Source organism: Crassostrea angulata, chromosome 6 (assembly GCF_025612915.1).
Source record: "Crassostrea angulata isolate pt1a10 chromosome 6, ASM2561291v2, whole genome shotgun sequence".
NCBI classification, from domain to species: Eukaryota; Metazoa; Mollusca; class Bivalvia; order Ostreida; family Ostreidae; genus Magallana; species Magallana angulata.
In genome coordinates, this window is record NC_069116.1 from 30658071 (window position 1) to 30679844 (window position 21774).

A 21774-nucleotide genomic window follows, 5' to 3' on the forward strand; every position below is an offset into this window, starting at 1 on the left:
CTATTGCAGATTAAAATGTAAATTTTACACAACAAAGTTTGACAAAGTATAAAATATATAATTGAAAAAACCCAAAAAACTTAATTCCCAAAATAATCTTACTCTGTGTGTGTTTGTGTGGTGGGGGGGGGGGGGGGTACCTATAACTTACCTTAACTTTAATCTCACCTACCCAAAAAATCCCAAATTATGAAATTACTAGTCCGGGGGGGGGGTTAACCCATGACTGACTCAAATTTTCAATATCAATATTAATATATTAATATTTCAATCGTTTTAAGGTAAATTTAGGAACAATTATATTTGCTACGAGAAAAAGTGTGTGTGGGGGGGGGGGGGGAGGGCTATACTATGCTATACTAAGCCCCCTAGCCCCCCCCCCCCCCACCTCCCGACTCCGACGCCTATGGTCTGTATATTAGTGCGAACAATGTTGTACTTACGGGTTTAGAGGTAGTTGAGATGATGACTTTCATGTGATCGACAACAGCCAACCAGACATGACTATTTGGAAACGTATAAAATTTACATTTTGGAAAAGGTCATAAGAAGTACAAACTGTTTTGATTTTCTATATGTACATGTATTTTGTCATGATAAGAAAAGCTCAGGAAGATAACAGTAAAAATGTAAGGTAAGAACATCTAATTCATTGGCGTCGGAAGCAAATTGAATGGGGGGGGGGGCTAGACTATTCCTCAGAAATATTGAGGAAAAAAAACTAATTCCCAAAATCATGGAAATCCTAATCTGTGGAAGGGGGGGGGGAGAGTATTCCTATACTTTTCATAATTTTCCATATTTCCTGTTGGTTTTATCTTGCTTTTTCGTTTTGATAATCGTATGGCACACACTACAAAAATATTGAAAAATGCTTAAAAATGATAAAAGACACCATATCTCAAAATTTTGATCATTGACCTCAATAAATTTTATGCCAGTAGACAAAGGTCAACATACTTAGTTTAATACTATAAATGTTTTAGCATTATCATCATTCAATTTTTGTTACATTGAATAAAAAATGGGTAGTAATTTGAAAACCGAGAGAGGAAATTCGGACTAGAATATCTATAAAAATTGTGAATGAAAACCTAATGCTTTGTATCTATTTAATGTCACTACCATTTATTAATTATATTTCATTTGTTAAAGAGTTAAGCAATTTGTATTATTTTCACAATTAAGAAAATCTCAATCATAGTGTAAAAATTTTATGGATTTTCCTTAAATTTTCAAAAAATATTCAATGGTCATTAACTCAAAAAGTAGGTCATTGACTTACTTTTTTTGAAAGTGTAGAATAACATCACCATGCAAGGTCTATTACACAGAATAGTTGGTTTTTCATTATTATCATTATTAAGGTCTTCCGTTTCATACGGAAGACCTTACTGTTATTGCTTTGATTCTTTTACTCTATTATTATTTTTTTTTCTCCCACGTTTTCTCAAAAATGCTTCAGCCGATTTTCATTAAATTTTCAGATCTTATTTATGACAAAATTTGTAAGAAAAGTACCGAGATATTAAAGATTTTATGATATTGCTTGTTCACAATTTTTCTCAAAAATTACTCAAGATAAGACTTTCAAATTTTCAGAGAAGGTAGAAAGTGAACAGCCGCAGTGCCCTTTGCACATCCGAACGTCTGCCGTCACTTCCGGTCGTCACCGGAAGGAAATGAATAACCTTAATTTTTCAATTTTGGGGATTTGAATTTTTTTTTATTTTTTTTTATTCGATAGAGACGTTCTCAAAACTTCTGAATATGAAATTTGTTTTATAATCGATCCACATATTCTTGAGATTTTGGACTCCAAAGTCCTGAAGCGAGGGTCCGCGTAGCTCAGTCGTTAGAGTGATGGACTTGTGCCCAGGCGACCCGGGTTCAGTCCCAGAGTGCCGAATCTTTTTTGTGTTTTGATTAATGATTTCGTCTTTAAAATGATGGATTTGAATGCTTTCTGTTTTATTTTTGTCATAATTAAAAATAATAGTGGCTTTTTTCAGTACAAATATGGAGCTCTTTTCTGTCAGCAGCTCTCTAAATTTAGACGCTCGTCGCATTGCCGGTGTAATGAAGAATAATGACCCCCGTAGAAAAATGACCGGGGTCATTTTTTGACGTACAATTATGACTCCCCGGTCATTATTCTTCGCAGAAAAATGACCCCCGGTCATTATTCTACGTAGAAAAATGACCCCTTTGCCTGAAGAATAAGTGTCATTTTCATAAAAATGAGCACACTCTACATGAAGAAAAGTGACCCCTGTAGAATTATGACCGCCTTATAGATTAAAGTTTTCCAGTATATTTTTTTTTATTTGTGAAATAGTCTTTACAATATTGTAATTTTTACTGCAGTTTACAGAATTAACAGAAATAATAATTTATATAGAAGTAAACTTTTAAAAATGAAAGAAGGGGTGTAACTTAGAAAATAAAAATCCTTCCGTTATAACAAGATACTGACGTCCGTATTGCATCGGGGTATGGTTGTCATCTTAAAGAGACAGTACAGCTGAAAACACATGTGTGAATAACTTCAGATTTACCTATTGTATAGTTAGGAAATAAGAAATAACGTTTATTGTAATAGTTGAAATACGTGAAAATCCCTTTCACATACTAAATTAACGTAATTATGAGCTTCCGGAAATTCAAGGGTCGTACAAACCGGAATAATCTTATATCGTTTATTTGTACCACGTGGACTTTGATTGACAGTAATTGACACGTGCTGAAAACTACAAGATCTTCGTCCCACTACGGTCATCATGGAAAACGAGGTTAAAGCGATTCTCTAAATGAAACACATCCTTGCTTACTCGATATTTTATAAATGGTTTACCAATTTAAGTTCATTTTAAAATGAATAGACATAAATATGTCAAATAACCCCTCAAGGGGCCTCATTTATAAAAATAGATTTAGGTTGTAGCAACTCCTATTATAAACACGAAAAATACATGCTTACAAAATAATAAATTTGGTTATTTTAAAAACTTTGAACAGTTATTACATATGAGAAGTAGAAAATACATATTTGTTTCAACAAACCTGTCCAGGAGATTCTTCGCGAGCCCTGCATGTGTTTTGTTTACAGTAAATACGCATGCGTAATAGTATAGAAGGCTGAACCCCGAACACGTTGCGATGTATTTAGGTGATAGGTTATACTTAATTATTAATTTTAATGAAATAATTAGTTTTATTGCATGGAGAACTTTGTAAATTTCTGAGAGTTTATAAATTCATGAGTAGTACAAAAATACCGAACCCGATCGGAAATTTTTTTCAAGTCGGTTTTTCGATAAGATGCGCCGTACTGTCTCTTTAACGATTACATTTGCATGTATCTCATTATTACGAGTGACAACACATTAAAATGATTTCGAGATACAAAATTTTGTTTATTGTAAATGAAAGAGTAGACTCGATATTGTTCATGAATTATACTTGTATTGACGAAACTAAAATGATGAGAAGTTTACTCCACTGTTAGGCATGATAACCAAACTGAAGTTGGTGGACAGTAACAGCAGCCATTACGCCAGTAGAAGCTAACGGCCAACAAGGAAAATTGTCAAAGTACTGAGAGTACTCGAACAGAAAATTTTATTTTACTTTATCATCGGCATAGTTTAGTTAATATCAAGTTGATTAATGCATTAATGCTTTGTATGAGCATTGACAACTTTGGATACAGTAAAGATAGTGTGATCAAAATCAAGGGAAATATAAACCCTTAATATAAGCCCGAACCCCTTTTCAACGCTCTTAGAAAAAATCTGTTCTTATTATGATCGATCAGTGTTTATTATCTATTTAAGATTTAATATAGTCAGGTAAAGTTATTCATGATCACAAATACATTAACAAAAAATGTTTTGAATATCGATGTTCATGTATAATGTAGAAAAAACAAAACTAACGTAAAATGATTTTTTAAAAATAACTTTCCCCCAGAAATAATTAAGTATGCATGTTCCTACGTTACCTGCCTCCTTATCCTTTTTTCATAAAAATGTACATATACATGCATGTTTCATTCTTCGATTGACATTCATTCACCAGTGAATATTGCTTATATTATTTCAGCAATTATTCGTTCATGATTATTTTTCGTCAAGTATCACACAATAATTTAATTCTGGTTGTAACGCAGCATTTGATTGGATAGAAAAAAAAATTTCACGTCACAAGACACGTCACAATGCACCAACGTAAAAAAACGTACTTATCAGCTTGACGTTACGTTTAAATTTTGAACAAATTAATATCATTTTTAAAAGTAAAACAGAATCCATTTGTACAGCAACTTACAGAAAATTAAATTAGAAGGAATGAACTCAATATCCACCCAAGTTATACTCGTATAACCTGGGTTGGAGTAATATACGCTTTTTTATAATCCGCTCTGCGGATTATAAAGCGTAAATTGCCCCAACCCAGGTTATACTCGTATAACTTGGATAGACATTGAGTTCATTTCTTAAATATCCTAATGTGTATGAATTTTATTTCTTCATTTGCGTCAAATGCGAGAAGTGACGTAACTGTTAAAGATGACGTTTACTCAGAATGAAAAAAATTCCACCAATGATAATGAAAAGCCAACTATTGTGTGTTATAGACTTTTAATTGTAGTGTTATTTTTGTCTTTCAAAAAAGTAGGTCAATGACCTACTTTTTGAGTTAATGGCCATTGAATAAATTTCGAAAAATCAAGAAAAATCCCATAAAACTTTACACTACGATTGATATTTTCTTAATTGTGAAAATATTGGAAATAATTGAATACTTTAAAAAATGAAATTCAGTTTATGAATGGTAATGGCACTAAATAAATACAAAGCATTAAAATTTCAGTCCAAATCCCTACCAATTTTTGATCCAATTTTACAAAAAATTCAATAATTATAATACAAAAAACACTTGTAATAATAAACTACTTATATTGACCTTATTCTGTTGGCATAAAATTTATATAAGGTCAATGGTCAACATTTTGAGATATGGTGTCTTTTTAAAGCATTTTCCAATATTTGTGCAATTCGTGCAATACGATTATTTTAATGAAGAAGTAAGGTATCACTAATACCATGAGAAAATGAGACAATATGCAAAATTATACAGACTAAAATATAAAATCTTATCTTTTAATATTATAAGACTACTGACAAAATTTTTTTTAGCGGAAAACAAAATTTGCAAAATCTATTCCAAATTTCCTCTTTTTGGCTAAAAGTCTACTTTTGTTTGAGCCTGATGAGTAGAAATATCGAATGTTATGTCAATAATAATTTATTTCATAAATACTTTTTGTGTTTAGAACAGATTTTACTCATGACATTGAACTGTATAACAATCCGAATTTGAGAAATCAAACCCAGAGTAAACAACACCCTTAACAATCAATTTGTGGCAATGTAAGATTGCTTTGTGTATGCTTGCTACGGATATGAAAAACTATATATACAACGATTTATTTACAAGTTCGGTGTTTATAACTTCAAAATCAGTTGAACAGAATGAAAATTCAAGTAATTTCAAAGCCGTATCATGGATACGCGATAACCAATTCCTATTCTTTGGTACGGGAGGGGGTCATTTTTCTACGGGGGTCATTTTTCTTCATGTGTAACATGAAGAAAAATAGCCCCTGGTTCATTTTTCCTCAGAAAAATTCAATTATTCTTCAGCAAGGGGGGGGGGGGGTGGGGGGGGGTCATTATTCTACGTCGAAAAATGACCACCGGTCATTATTCTACGGGGTCATTATTCTTCATTACACCGGCATCTAAGACATGCCGAATGTTATTTTCTTTCTTAATTTTGTTTTGTTTCACAATTTTATCTTTAAAATGATGGATTGTAATGTTTTCCGTTTTAAATTTATTGTAAATAAGAATAATAGCGGCTTTTATTCATTACAAATAGATAGCTTGTTTCTGTCAGCAGTTCGCTAAATTCAAACGCTCGTCGCATCGCAGGCACCAAAAATGTGCCGCCGAAGTACCCCTGCAGTACGCTGGGTTGCTTTGTCGGCATCAAAGAAATGCCGCCATCTCAATGACACACACAATATTTAACAATGCACCCACGTTTAAGTAAGTATTCTACATGACCTTAAAAGGAGGACTGATTAGTTTTTATTCACATAAATATATACACGCATGCATGTATATAAATGTGTTTATTGACATACGTTGCTGATATACTGATTCCCTAAACACTGTAAAAAACTAGAAAATCTCTCTCTCTCTCTCTCTCTCTCTCTCTCTCTCTCTCTCTCTCTCTCTCTCTCTCTCTCTCTCTCTCAAGTACAAATGTTTTAGCATTTGAATAAGAACTAGTTCAGGTAACATGCAGTCAGTTGGATAGAGGCTAAATGTACATTGGCGTCCAAAAATTATACATGTATTTATTTCAAGTTACAGGATAATGTCTATGGATTCAAATAATTTCAAATTCATTGTTAAATGATTGTCTTCTTACTGATTGGAAGTCACGCTAAAAAGTCATTTTTATTAAAGACGGTGTACTTTTTACTTTTTTGTGCATGTCTATATACTGATACAAATCTGTTGCCTGTCTGGGATTAAGAAAAACCTCCGAAGTTTATACACGTAACTATACAAACGAATGGGTGACTGCGACAAGGTTTGAAAACTGACCACCCGTTTATGAGTGTTTGAGCCTAAGAATAAACAGATGTAAAAAAAAAATCAATAGTTACATCTTTCAAACAACGCTTATACATTGTTCTAACATATGTATTTTATTTAGAAATTGTGTAATAAATGATATTTAGAACTTAATATTCTACGTTTAAAATAAAAGTCACCGACTGACCCCCCCCCCCCCCCTCCCAATTCATAAAATCATTTAGTTTTTCTGGCCCGATTTCCCTTGTTCTTTGATCTTGGGCCTTTAATTTCAACTAAGTATCATTCTAGATTACTGTACTAATTACCAGACCAATTCGTTCATTATTAACAGAGTTATGAAGTTTTTATCCTTTGAGTTTCAATTGTCGTGTTTGATATGTACTGTAAAAAAAATCTAACTCCCAAGCCCTTCACTCAATCCTAATGAAAATTCGTGAAAATGAACCTCGGACCCCATTCTTATTGTCTGTCAAATATGCAGCGGATTGATCAATTAAGACGAAATTCCTGAGATTAAACGGCGCTTATACCTGGAAATTAAATTTACACAGTACACGCACCGACCCCCGCCCCTTCCTATTCACAAAATCATTTAGTTTTTCTGGCCTGATTTTACTGGATCTATTATCTTGAACCCTTATTTTCAACCCATTCGTTCATTTTTAAGAGAGTTATGAATATTTGGGCATTTGAGTTTCGATTGGCGTGATTGACATGTACTGTAGAAAAAAATTCTAACTCCCGAGCCCCTTACTCAATCCTAATGACATTTTGTGTATATGTACCTCGGACCCCATTCTTATTGTCTGCTAAATATGCAGCGGATTGAATAATTAAGAAGAAATTCCTGAGATCAAACGCCGAGTATAGCCTGTACGGGGACTTAAATACACAGTACAAGGGATGTAAGCAGCCGCGTACTATTTCTGTTGCATGTATATTTCTTGTTGTCCGTTTAGTCTGTATCTACGATAGCGTGTGAACTACGAAAGCCGAGAAGGATCATTCGAGATTCGAGATTCAAAATACGAGATTCGAAATACGAGATTCGAGATTCGAAATTCGAGATTCAATATCTAAATTAACCAATCAAATCATGGATCTGAAACCTGTATCCTAGCAACATCAAACTGTTCTAAATAAAGATCATTCGTACATGCTCTTTCCTACAAATAAATGTCTTAATAGCTCTTAATAAATGCTATGTTCACTTTTCCCTACCTAACTAAATAATTATGTATATTTACTTTTACACAGAATATCTAAGTAGACTAGTAATAATGCAGTGTGCTTCGCGGATCTAAGTGATTTTGTTTGCCCTGGTGCATTTCCACTTGATGCGTTTGAACCCTGGGGTATTTCACCACCAGTAATAGTTTAAAACCCGGGTTTATTCACCCCTTTTGTGTAAAAATGCGGTTATGGTAGAGAACTTCATAAGCGTAGCTAATTTTTTCTGTAGGGGGTCCTAGGCCAATTTTAAATAATTTTACTATGTAAATTTAATAAGCTCCAATTTTGCCGAGGAGGGGGTCCAGATCCCCTGACCCACTCCTTTCTAGATCCGCGCATGAAGATTAGTACATGTATCTAAATAATCTAAATATAAATAATCAGTTCGGTTTCACCAATAAATATAAGCATTACTTATCTTTTTATGTAGGCATACAGTCATACACTAGTACTATGATTATAAACAAATCATTGAGATATTATCACATTATACGGAATTATTAATAAATACAATTTTATTTCCTTTTCCTCAGTAAACAACTTATTATGAGTCTTACTTTTGGAATTGTTTTCAATATAGAAGGATACCTACTCTCTACAATTAAAGGTAGGGATGATAGGATGCCAATTTGTTCACATTGCCGATTTCTTGTGCAGAGAACAGTAAAACATTTTAAAAATTTGATTGTGCATGAATATTTCAAAATTAATTGTTGTACATGTATTTTGTTATAATTCATTCATTGATATATCAATAAGAAAGATTAAAAGCATATGTTTCACAGCCAAGTTAAGTTTCTCTGTAGTTTCCTACCCCCCCCCCCCCCCCCGCACCAAAATTGACAATAATTACATATAAGTCATACAAATGTTTACTTTTTTTGTAAGTAAATCTCTAAAGATGTAAATAAGCACTGTAACCTAAGATGTGTGTATTTAATATACTACTACATTACACTTAGCCAGATAAAATGTAATCAGGATGAAGCTACAAGGGGTGAGTGGTGCAAATTTACCAATTTGTCGCCATACACACAGAACACCAAATAAAGAAACTATGAGTGGTGTGTGGAATGCATAAAAGATGGCGGCAAATTATCTCAAATAATCAGTGCAAAAACAAACAAATAGACTGTTATTTGTTACATATCCTGCAAAAACATTGATAAAAAATGTTATCGTCACATAACATAGCCGATTATGTTAATGTGTACATATGGTCAACGTACATGTAATTCTAATATACAAGATGGCTGACGTATCAGGCGGGGATCCAGAAAATTAAATTTCAAAAATGATCGGTTGAATTACATTAAATGCTTTGAAAATTGTTTTAAACTATCGCACGGGTCAAAATGCATGATAGAAGCTATGTACAGTGTAATTTGAAACTTTCATTTTAAATCAATATGTAGTATTACCTATTATAACAAATGAGAGTATAGCACAACTGCCACAAGCAATACATGTCCTTTACCGGTACCACCTCCCTCCCCATAAAAAAATGAAACAATTGTCGTTTTATTTGCTAAAATGTGTGTGGTTCAAGATTTTTCTAAAGGACATACCCGATTAGAATTGAAAAAGAGTCGTACGTTTAAAACTAATTTTGTCAAATTTTTTAGATTCATTTGGTTATATTTTGGTCCATTTGGGTAAATAGATGCACCAGCGCAGCTCTTATTTATATATAATCAGGCCATAAATTCAAAATATTTTCAAAAATTAATAGCTTTAAATCCAGTGGATGAAAAAAAGGAAAGCAAGTCGAACTCGGTGAGCGCTAATACCTGTGTTGAATGAATGGTACAGTAGGATATGCGCAAAAAAGTCCCGTCTACTCTTTCCTACCCTATATTTATTGGAATATTAAATCCGATTATGATAGTCAAATTAAAAATCAAGTACGGATATGTACCTGTTTATCAAAAGTAAAACTACTCATAATTTATCTACAGTGCATCGTTATGGAGCTTTATATTAATTAATATTAATAATATTTATATCAAAGTTTTATATTAATTTGCCGAGCCAAATAAAAAAAACCTGGAAAACGAAGAGAAAACAAAGTGGGGACAGAATAACTGGCAAACTAATTAGGACTTTATAGCCCCCCCCCCCCCCTCTTGAAATGTATATACTGAAAACAGATTATTGGAGTACAACATCCGCACACAATTTAAAGAAAATTTCATGTTTTTTTTTTATCATTTTCGCTAGCTAATGTAAGACATCACAAATACCCCAAACCCCCTCACGGAAAAGGAAATGCTAGGTGATGAGAGAGAGAGAGCGAGAGAGAGAGAGAGAGAGAGAGAGAGAGAGAGAGAGAGAGAGAGAGAGAGAGAGAGAGAGAGAGAGAGTCGATGTAAATCACAGGTGCGCTAACACCGTTAAAATTAAAGCTTGCTAGTTGGTCTGCCCTACCCAAGCTACCTCCTCTCTTTTCTCCTTTTAGAGGCTTAATTGTTGTCTATATATGCTTGTAACAAATCAAATCAATTTCAAATTCTAAATCAAAACTGAATTTGACACTACAAAACTCTCTCTGTGTCTGTCTGTCTGTCTGTCTGTCTGTCTCTCTCTCTCATATCGACAATGGCATTGCCATACCCTACAATACACTATTCTTATCTGGATTTTTGTCTTTGAGGTTGTAAATCATTATATCTTCTATGGTTTAAAACTTTATCATAACCTATATTTTGACATGTCGATTATTTCATTGAGTTTCGTTTCATAGCTAAAACATTTAGATTAAACAGATCTTTCTTCGCGAGCCGATTTTTACACAGTTGGGGCGAATACACTCTGGGTTAAAATTGTTCGGGGGGAAATACAAACAGGGCAAACAAAACCACTTAGATTCGCAAAGCCAACAGTGTTATTTCTAATTTAATTGTTTATACGGTGTGGGGTTAATTCATCAATGTTAATTTAACCATTTTATAACCACTATATAAGAGCTATTAAGACATTTATTTGTAGGAAAGAGCATGTACGAATGATCTTTATTTAGAACAGTTTGATGTTGCTAGGATACAGGTTTCAGATCCATGATTTGATTGGTTAATTTAGATATTGAATCTCGAATTTCGAATCTCGAATCTCGTATTTCGAATCTCGTATTTTGAATCTCGAATCTCGAATGATCCTTCTCGGCTTTCGTAGTGAACTACTTATGAATGTTAGAACTGTTGATATTACTGTCATCAAATTTTTACCGAATGAATTTACGTGTTACTGATTTCGTTATTTCTACATTTATAAAGATTTTATCAATCCTGCTGAAATAGAACAGTCAAACATAATAGTAAACGACACGAAAAAAAATTTCTCAACACTGAAATACATGGGTAAAATGCATCAGTCATTGTTTTAGGACTTCCCCTAATTGTTGTTAACCGAATCCAAGATCCACACCTCAAAATTCTATTTTCGATTTATTTAAGACGAAAATCAAGCTTGGGTCTTTTCACCCCCTCCAGACACAAACACGCATCAATATTTCAAATGACACCGCACTGTTACCAAACCTGAATAGTCAGACATCCTACACGTTGTTTTTTATCTCATACAAAAACTCGGCTCCTCTCCCGGGCGGAAACGCCCCAAATTCAAAGACAAATTCGGGAATTATTTCGCGTCAGCCATGTTTTGAGACACCTGCAAAGGCTGTGTGTTCTTATCTCGCCGGAGCCAAGATTTGTTCTTTCTCTCTATTTAATCTTTCTCTCCTTTTTAGTTAATTTTCTAACTAAGATATTCAACATAAAAGGATTGTTGAACTGTAGTACACGTTGAAAAACACTTTTCAATTAAGATTTAGACAAAAACAGTCTTTTATTATTAGGGTCTTCCGTCTTCAGCGGAAGACCCTTCCATTCTTATTGTTATTAGGGTCTTCCGTTTACAAAGGAAGACCCTCTTTTTTTTCTTCGGTTTCTTTTTATTACAGGTCATTAGACCTGTTATTAGGTCAAAAGACCTCTTATTTAATATGAAATAAAATTGTGCTGGTCCTTCAAATTAGGGACCCAAGGGGGTGTATAATTCTTCATCAATCGCTCTTTTAGATCACATCTGCATTTCCTGATATGTTGTTGATGAAGATAAAAGGCAAGGTCATTTCCTCTACTAAAAATCGGACGGAAGACCTCCTCGTTGCTCACAACGAGATCGTGTCTAGTTATTATTATTTTTTCATTCTGAGTAAACGTCATCCTTAAGTGTGCCTACTTTCGGTTTGATAAATCTGTAGTACATGCGTTGCGAAGGAAATGTCGTCCCTTGCACAGAATCCATTTAGAATCCTAAAACAACACTAGGTAACATCACTTCACTGGGGCTAATTACACAACTGATCAGGAAAAAGTAATATGGTGCTAAACAATTAAATTCTAATTTATAGTAATGTTAAGTTTTTACAAGGACGTCCCTGGTTTTTATTTACACGGAATTATATTAATTTTGTAATGATTATGAGTAAATGTATGTTAGTATATGTAAGACTGTGTGCATGTAACAATTGTCCCCTTTTATCTTGCTCACAGACTTTTAAAAATATATGAAAAAATAATCTACAAAAACTACGTTTGTCATTAAAATCTACAAAGAATGTATTAGTAGTACAAGTGTTTGTTATGATTAGTGGAGTAGGGTTTGTCGTCAGGAATAACGAAGCCTTTATTCATTGGCTTTAAATGCAAAAAACTATGAGTATGTTTTCATGTGCATGGAAATAAAGTGCTTTATTATACCTCTGTTAATATTCCCTTGTTTTTAAGCTCGGAACATCTGTGACGTTACCCGATCGGTACATTAAATTCAAAGTCCGATAACTCTAATTTGTTTGTCAATAAGAAATTCTGCATCGCCGACAAAAAAAGTTTTCCTCGGTATAATTAAATACATATTTACTGACTATTCGGACGATAGCAAGGTTATTGTCCCCCTCGACAGCAACTTTTTTCCTTGGCTTCGCCTCGTGAAATAGTTGCTGTCTTGGGGACAATAAACTTGCTTCGTCCTCAAAGCCAGTAAATAGGTATATAATGTTTACCTCTTCAACAACAGTGTACATTCAGTAAGGTTGTTCTGCTAATGTGTACATGTTAAGCGAAACAAGGAAACAATTTATGCAGCCATTTGTTTTCTATTTCAGATGTTAAAATAGGTAAAAGACATAATAAACCAAAGATGGCACACACTGAGGAATCTGTAGAAACAACTTCAGATTTTGAGGTAAAAAAATTCAATTTATCAGTTGTGAAAAATATTTCCCTAATATGTTAACTTTGGGGAAAAAAAGTTACATGTATGAAGAAAGCATTAAATTTTTCGAAACTTAAGTTTTTCTGACCATACATGTACCCTGGTCATGTTTACTGTACGCGTAGCTCTTACTTGCTCTGATTCGCAGTGAGACAACTGTTCGCGTAGTTCCGAACCATACAATGAGCTATTCTAAGTTACCACTGGCGATAACTTGCACTACGATTGACAAAAGGAAACTTTTTGTGGAACTTCTGTATAATTTAGACTTAAGTACGAGGTGATGCAAGTCGATACGTGCCGTATGCGATGTATTGCTCGAGCTTTAAAACAGTAAGGTCCAAATAGACACATTTTAGGTGATGCAACCTGTCAGGATCTCATTTCCCTTTAAGATACGATAAAATACATGCCCACATACAATGTCCGATGTAACCTCGAACTGATTCGAAAATTATAACGCAAGTCCCTGATTTGTGTACGTGCATATAAGTTCTTTTTGGTTATCGCTCATTACTAACCGATGTCCTCCGTTGCAATGGGGCATAATGATGATATCTATTCTTTTCACGACCAAGATGATGGAAGATGACCACGATTTGAGTTACGATAGGACTCCGACGGCCATATCTACAATCATGTATTTAGCCCGAATGACCATATTGACAAATCTCAACAGTCCCTATCGCCACAAAAGAACTCAAAATCCATTGAGATTTAATACGATTAAGTACTACGATTACTGTACGATTAAGACGATTGCAATGATGAATGAAGTTTGTATTTTGATTTCTATATGCCACAGGCGCATGATGCAGATTGAAGGATGATTTTTATTAATGACAGGTGTATTGGTTGAATCGGTTGTAAGCTTAAATGTTGATGGACCGATCGGGAGACGGAGAGGATCACAAAATAATTTGACCGCTGAGTTTCAAGTGAACTTCCAGCTGATGTGACAGATTTGAATAAATAAAAGATGGCGGCGATGTGTACCTTGTGCATTATTAGGTGTAGACGGGTTTTTTTTTAAAATTTACAAATGTATTATGAGAAACAAATATAACGTCAGGCACAGCCACTTGCTACTTGTTTATGCCTAGAATGTTTTGTCTGGAGTACAATACTGTACATTCAGCAATTTTTCTGAAATAAACAATTGTTTGCGTGGACGTCGCAGAGAAGACAAATTCATGAAAGACAAGTGCATAATTCTGAGGTAATCTAATTCTCTCAGTTAGATGAAAAGATCCTGAATTCCCCAACATTCGTAATGATACATGGGAACATGAATGATTACTAAATGATTCACTATTTTGTGGGTGGTAATTTTTAAGCTCATACACAAACCATATGTTGTGAAATCCAATACTGCAGTGCAACCTGCAATTCTCTGGAGGTACCTAGCATGCACCAAACACCAAATGACCACAACGTAGACGACTATATTAACATTGCGGGTATGTTCCGTATTTAGGCAACATACACTAATACACAAATATTTAACGCGCATTTCTATCGAACACGGCAACCGAAAACTACAGTTAGGAAGATGGCCACGATTTTCATATTTTGATGATAACATATATCAATTTGATTTCTATTGCTCAGCGTGTTTTAAATATCATTCTTTAGAGCTACTGAATATATCTTATTCTGGCTCTTCAAAACCGTCAGAGTTGTAATTATAATCATCCCAGGCTTCTATAGTATCTAGATACACGCCTAGTCCAGATAAAGAGGTGTAACTTTATCCGTACATATTTTCATAAACCCAATGCTTTATTTTTTGGCTTCTAACAACTTGTACATGTATCTTTGAAATCGGCATACCCGGTTATTTTATAAAATTTAGTCATTGTTATGATTGTTCAGGTGAGTGATGTGGCTTATGGGCCTCTTGTTTGGGTATGTTATAGTCTGACATCCATTTCTGTTGAAATTGATCATTCAGGGTTTGCTAAACAACATTCAACAGCCATTTTTTATCATCTACATTTTGCAAAATCCAAAAAGGTTAGGGCCAATTACTTTGATGTGTACACGTAATTAAATATTTTCAAATACTGTAGATTCCTAATCAGACGCGAGGAATATATATCCGCATAAAATAGCGAGAAGTATACATCTCGCCAATTAATAATCTCGCTTTTAGTTGTTTTTTTTTGGCCATTCGCGAATCTGAATTCCTGTGATTTAATGCAAAACGATTGAATTGAGGAATTAGGATTATTGATAATTTTGTCAGTTACTTGCAATAACATTTACATAGTATGTATTTAATTACTATCAATTTCTTTGATTTGTGTAATTAAATAGATTTCAATTACTTTAATTTCGTCATTTAAAATCTCAAGAACAAATATATGTAGTAACAGCACGCACTGAGATAAACGAGGCTTTATGTATTAATTTTCAAAAAAAAAATCTTAAGTTCATTTTAGTCAGCATTAGATGTTAACCATAGTATATTCGTTCTTTGGTATGAGAGGGGTTCACACCTTAACAAAATAAAACTATTGCCCTGGACATTGTGTTATGATGTATAAACAAAAACATTCCATTCTAAGGCATTTAATTATTGCACAAGCATAAACCTAATATGGCAAACAGGTATTCAAATTATGCATCATTAGAACCCTTTTAAACTTTTAACTTGAGGAAAAAAAATAATGAAATGAAACTGAAATGTATTTGAAAAGACATGACCTTTTTCGAATGTATTTAATTATATTCAAGTAATTTACAAATAGACTCAATTACAAATAACTCTTTATTACTCTGAAAAAATTAATTTATAACGTTCAATTACAGTTCCTTTTTTCACTTACTACATTTCTGAAATAAAATCATATAATATCATCCACGTTTTTGTGCATTCAATCCAGTGGAAGTTATTTCTTTTGCACAGTGATTGGTTTTAAAAAAAATATACAAGTTATGGGTTTTTATTGCTTCTTTACCTGTAAACAATCTTATCTAAAATTTTATCAATCTCAGTTTTACATTTGCGTTCAGTGGATCTAGCAGGTTTCCAAGAACTATATACTTTGGTGTATATGTCTTAAGGTTTAAAGGTACATGGTCACGATTTTGGTCAAATCGATTTTGATGTTTACAATGTTTTAGTAAGCATATTCAATAGGCAAGCAAAATTTGAGAGTCATTTGTTGAGTTACAAGCGAGTTACAGAGCTTACAATTCTTTACTATATAAACAAAGCTTTTGTTTACATTTTAAATGTTGAAGTGAAAATTCCAGTTTTAGACCTAAAATGATTTGTTAAACGTTAGAAACTGTTTTTATATGCTTAAAATAAAGAAAAGGATAGACATATCAGCTCAAAAAAGATTTTTAGTGGTATATTAAACCTATGTAAACAAAAAACAGGGCACGAGCTTTGTTTACATGTCAAAGAATTGTCAGCCCTGTATCTTGCTTATAACTCTACGACTGACTCTCAAATTTCATTTGATCAATAGAAATGCATTTCTAAAGCAATGTAAATAATAAAAACTGAAAAAGAAATCTGACCAAAATCGTGCTTATGCCCCTTTAAAACAAGTTTACAGAATTTAAGATGAATTTTTTTCAATGAAAATTATATTTAAAGGGCCATAACTCACAATCGAATAACGAAATTTGAGTAGCATATTTATTAAACGCATAAATTTGACAATTTTGTTTAAATTTTTAGAATTTCAACAATGGAGATGTACCGGCTGAATCTTTAGAAATGGGTTTGTATATTTTGATTATATTTGTGAATCATTCTTTATTTGCAAAGATCGCTGGCAACAAATTCTTTTAAAAAGAACGTTTTCTATTCAGATATATGTATATCGTCCAAAAAGTAATATCATCAGCAATGGCCAATCATAGACGATTTCGAAGTAAATAACCAATCTTGTTATATATATATAATTTCAGTTGATGTTCGTGGTTTTCTTGCTGATTCGACGAAACTGAAAGATTTTATTACCTGTAGAAATTGCAAGCAGGAATTTGATCACGAAGCTCACAAACCGTTTCTGCTCCCCTGCTTACATGCCATATGTAAAAGCTGTACTCAGGATATTTCAACTATAGAAAAACAAGGATTAGAATGCGACGAGTGTCATGGCATTCATATTTGTTTTCAAAATGGTGATTTATCCTTGCAAGTTGACAGTACGAGAGAAATTGCATCAGAAATCTTACGTCTGACGAAAGGCGACTCTAGCTTGATTTGTGAAATGTGCACAAGTCATAAAATAGCGTCACATCGCTGTTCGGATTGTTCTCTTTTCATATGTGTTGAATGTGTGAAATTACATTCAGCTATCAAACCGTTCAAATCACACACTGTTTTGGAAATTAAAGGTCTTTTAAGCGAAGAAAAAAATTGCATGAGCTTGTTTAGGAAAACAGTACATTGCCCAGTGAATGGGCATGAAAATGAAACGCTGAAAATGTACTGTTTAGACTCTGCCTGCATGAAACCTGTCTGCGTTCTGTGCTGCATCACTACTCACAAGGAGCATGCGTATTGTAACGTAGCAGAGGTCGGGAAAGAAAACAAAACCAAAATAGAGAATACACTTCAAAACGTTGCTTCGAAAGTAGATCAAGCTCAAAAAACTGTTACAGAGTTGCAAGATATGAACGCAAAATGTATGCTGGACTCTCAGCAACTTCAGAACGAAATAAAAGCACGGTTCAGCGAAGCAAAAAAAGCTTTAGAACTTAGAGAAAAAATATTATGTGATGTCGTAGCTGAACAGGTGAATGACAAACAAAAATGTATTGAAAATGAGAAGAAAAAGATAACATCATATATCAACTCGTGCAAACAGGCCTGTTATTATTGGAATATTTCACCAAAACTGAATGATCACCAGTCTTTCTTAGCCATTGGCGATTCTATTCAGTCACAACTTGAAAACCTCAAAAGACAGGAAATTGAAAAACAGGTCAGCATGGATATCATGAAATTTTCTCCGAAACCTTCAGATGCATGTTTGACTTCATCAATAAACAGTTTTGGCAAAATATTAGTTACAAAGGTCAATCCAACCAAATCTAAAGTAGTTGTTTCACCTCCAGTCTGCTATCAAGGCGAAGAAGTACATTTTCAAATCCAATTACACTCTTCTAACGGTATACCAATAGTTGACGAAAATGTCAGTGTACATCTGAAAAACAGAAGAAAAATCATGAAATCCGTTCTGTGCTCCTCTGGTACATCATCAACTACTTTTACTGGAATATGGGTTCCAGATAGAGCACTTCAGTTTTCTTGGATCGTAGTCAGTAATGAGATCGAATTGGAGACCTTGGAGGGAATGATAGAAGTACAAGCTACAAAAATAGAATGTGGTATAGTATATTTTAGATTTTAGAGAGAAAATTAACTTCACACTGCGAAATATGAATGCATTATATTCGTAACTATCAATTTGGTTTCATATTCGAATTAATGCCATTGCTTCTCACAATTGGCTACACAAATGATACCATTTCTTGAGCCAAATAATTGTTGCAATGATCTCTATTTCATGAAATAATGCAGAAATGATGCAAAAATAACTGAAAGAATACATGAAAATTCGATAGATGTAGAATTTAATTATTTGTTATAACTTTTCATCAATTAATTAAAACACAAAGGCGAATTATGCACTAAATTTTGAAAAGGGGTTACATAAAACAACACGCGGATTGATTCCTCAACTTACATTTTGTAACTGTAACATACAAGAAGAGGTTAAACAATGTATGAATGAAAAAATATTTCACTGATTGACAGTGCATTTTACACTGTCATGTATCCGCGCCGGTAATGACGTGTTTGGATAAAGTGAAAATGGAGGCTCCGTTTGCTTCTTGATAAGTTTTCGTGTTATTTAAGGCTTACATTGTCTACTTTTACATTAAAAAGATCGTTAGATCTATTTAAAAGCATATAAATCTTTAAAGTTCTATGAAGATTGTGTTAAAATTATGTAAATATGTAAATAAGCAGTTTATGTCGATTAATTGTGAACAACGGAACAGGTTTGGATGACCTTGTTTTTCAAAATAGGAACGTTTTGGATACGCATCTGATACGGTTTGGATGTGGTTAATATAAGAGTGTAAACAGTTCTTTGAATTATCCTCTCACGAAGAGAATATAGCATCGCTACTGTGCGATATACATGCCCTCACTAAAAAGCATGCTCTCGATCATGAAATATGGATATCGTCATGAGATAGACATACGAAGTCACATTGTTTAAAAACATAAACATAGACGTTAAAGACTTATGCATTTAATTCAACAAAACTTAATATACCGTAATTTGAATTTCAATTTTACACAAGCTCCAAATAACTTGCAATCGGCTTATAAAAATTGCATACAGAGTGCTTTACAGATATGCTAATTCTGTTGTACATGTATAATCATTCTATCGATATTAATTTCGAAAGATTCAGCCTTACAAAAATCTTTACCGACACAAAAAAAACAAGTGTTTACGACAGTTTCAATTAAGTTATGATTGTATAACGTTATCGGCTTTAAACATGAAAACGTGAAAAAATAAAAGAGATCAGTCAAATACAGAATTATACCACCTTTAAAAAGTTTAAAAGTCTGTAAAATCGTCTAATGATACAAATGTGTTTTTTCTCTTTTAAAATTCAAACGATATAATATATAGATACACTACACAGAACAACCGTGATAACGTGGATATTCTTAATTATTGGTATCCCGTTATGGATTTCATGAAAATGAAAAAAAAATTCACTTTTGATACAGAGTACGTATCTAACTTATTAAACATCATACTTGTCTATTTTTTTAAATTAAAAATTGAAACGTTCCCAAACAACTTTTTAGTTTTACAACAGCCTAACAACTGCGCTTTAGCAAATTTTTAACTATGAAATTTTTATCATTATACTTTCATATTAAATTCTAACGCGGGTTTTGTACTTTTTCTGCAGTAACGCCACCTTCATTTCCCGCATGAGTCACCAAAACTTCATGATATACATAGATACATATTTATCGCTTTGATTGTCACGTGAGAATTATGATTGAATAAATGTACATATAAAATGGCGATGTTTATTTAGGTCTCGTCATCAATTGAATTTTCTGGACTATTTCTATCAACAGAGTAAATATATGACTAGACAGACAACTATGGTACTTTGTATTATATCACTGGGAGTGAAATTATCGTATAATTTTCTTCGTTTAGCGATGTACTGGCTTTGTATTGAATATAAACGAGGCTAACGTTCATAGTATTATTACGAAGCACTTTCTCCGTTCAACTTACTTCACGATATCGTGAAGTAACTAAACAAGAACACATCATATTGTCGATTGCCATAAAGTAGTAGATACATGTAGTTGTCTGTTAAGGTGTTTATAAATATGATGTATTGCTTTTGTCTTGCAAAACGCAATATGGACTTTAAATTTTTAAATATTAAAAGTTGCACTGAAAGTCAGTGCAGGCAAAATTTTATTCGTGTGCTACTTCGTACTTCAATCGACTCTGATATGAGGCGTTATATTTGATTCCGGAACGTAAAATTCACTCGGCATTTCAATATTAAATTGTCATTTTACCTGCCTCAGAAGTTCTTGCAACTCAAATTTTAAAGTAATAAACGTGTATTGTAATGGATGGAAATGATGACCACATACATATACGGCTTTCGAAATAGAAAATTAACACATGTTTGATATATTTGTTATAATTTCCGTCAAATCACCCCATGTCTTATATTTTTAAGGTCAAGATCTAGTAAATGAATCCAGGGTGCCTTTTTGATGCTAGAACCATTACAATTAATAGCTTTCCAAAAAGCTTGCCTGACTAAACAAAATTAATCAATAGAAGCATGCATGTATCAATTAGGCTATCTAATCAGAAATGAATTTTAATTTTCGCTGCTGATCATAAATCTATAAACGGAACGTGCAAATTTAAGACGAAATGTCAGTCTTTTCCTCGATCTAGAACACGTACATATATATCACTTGAAATTCATTTATTTCATTAATTCATTTTTTTTAGAATGTACACATATCATATAAGTTTATGTAAGCTTGAAAGCATGAGAGTAAATAGTCGTTTTTTTTTAATTGTACATGTGTTTGTTATATTAAGATGCAAAATAAACTAAATGGCATTATTAAAAATTTCCAACCATATGAAATATGAAAGGGTATACAAACACGTTTTGTTTTTGAATATGTAAGGGCAGCTTCATCAAAATCATCTTGACAAGCAATTAAAAAAGGGAAAATTCTCAAATTCATGAAAAAAACCCTAACTGTAACTTCAATTCAATAAGAATTCCTTATTTGCAGCTTCATTTTTTGCATGCTTCTACAAAAGTGTGGGGGAAGGGGGGGGGGGGGGCAAATCCATGATATTTCCATATGTTCTATGCCAGCTGCACTGCAAAAGTGGGAAGGAGGAAGCAGCCTTCCTCATCCCAACTCTCGATGCTACGTGCCTGTGATGTAAACACATGGTGTGCTCTTGGGTATTCGCATGAGCCCATTTAACGGACTCGTTAACTCGCGCGCAAAACCTAT

At 33.2% G+C, this 21774-nt stretch overlaps 1 protein-coding gene across 2 annotated transcripts in view; it reads left to right on the top strand.

Moving 5' to 3' along the window:
- Positions 1–493: 493 nt before the first annotated feature.
- LOC128187348 (uncharacterized) overlaps positions 494–21774 on the top strand; it is a 41070-nt gene continuing 19789 nt past the window's right edge. The window contains exons 1-4 of one of the 2 annotated variants that reach the window (XM_052857759.1): positions 494–634; positions 13075–13154; positions 16882–16924; positions 17115–18542. In XM_052857759.1, coding sequence (XP_052713719.1) covers positions 13110–13154; positions 16882–16924; positions 17115–18542 — 1516 coding nt within the window. In that variant the 5' untranslated portion in view covers positions 494–634; positions 13075–13109. The remainder of the gene's footprint in view (positions 635–13074; positions 13155–16881; positions 16925–17114; positions 18543–21774) is intronic. The other variant, XM_052857760.1, reaches the window with a different exon arrangement.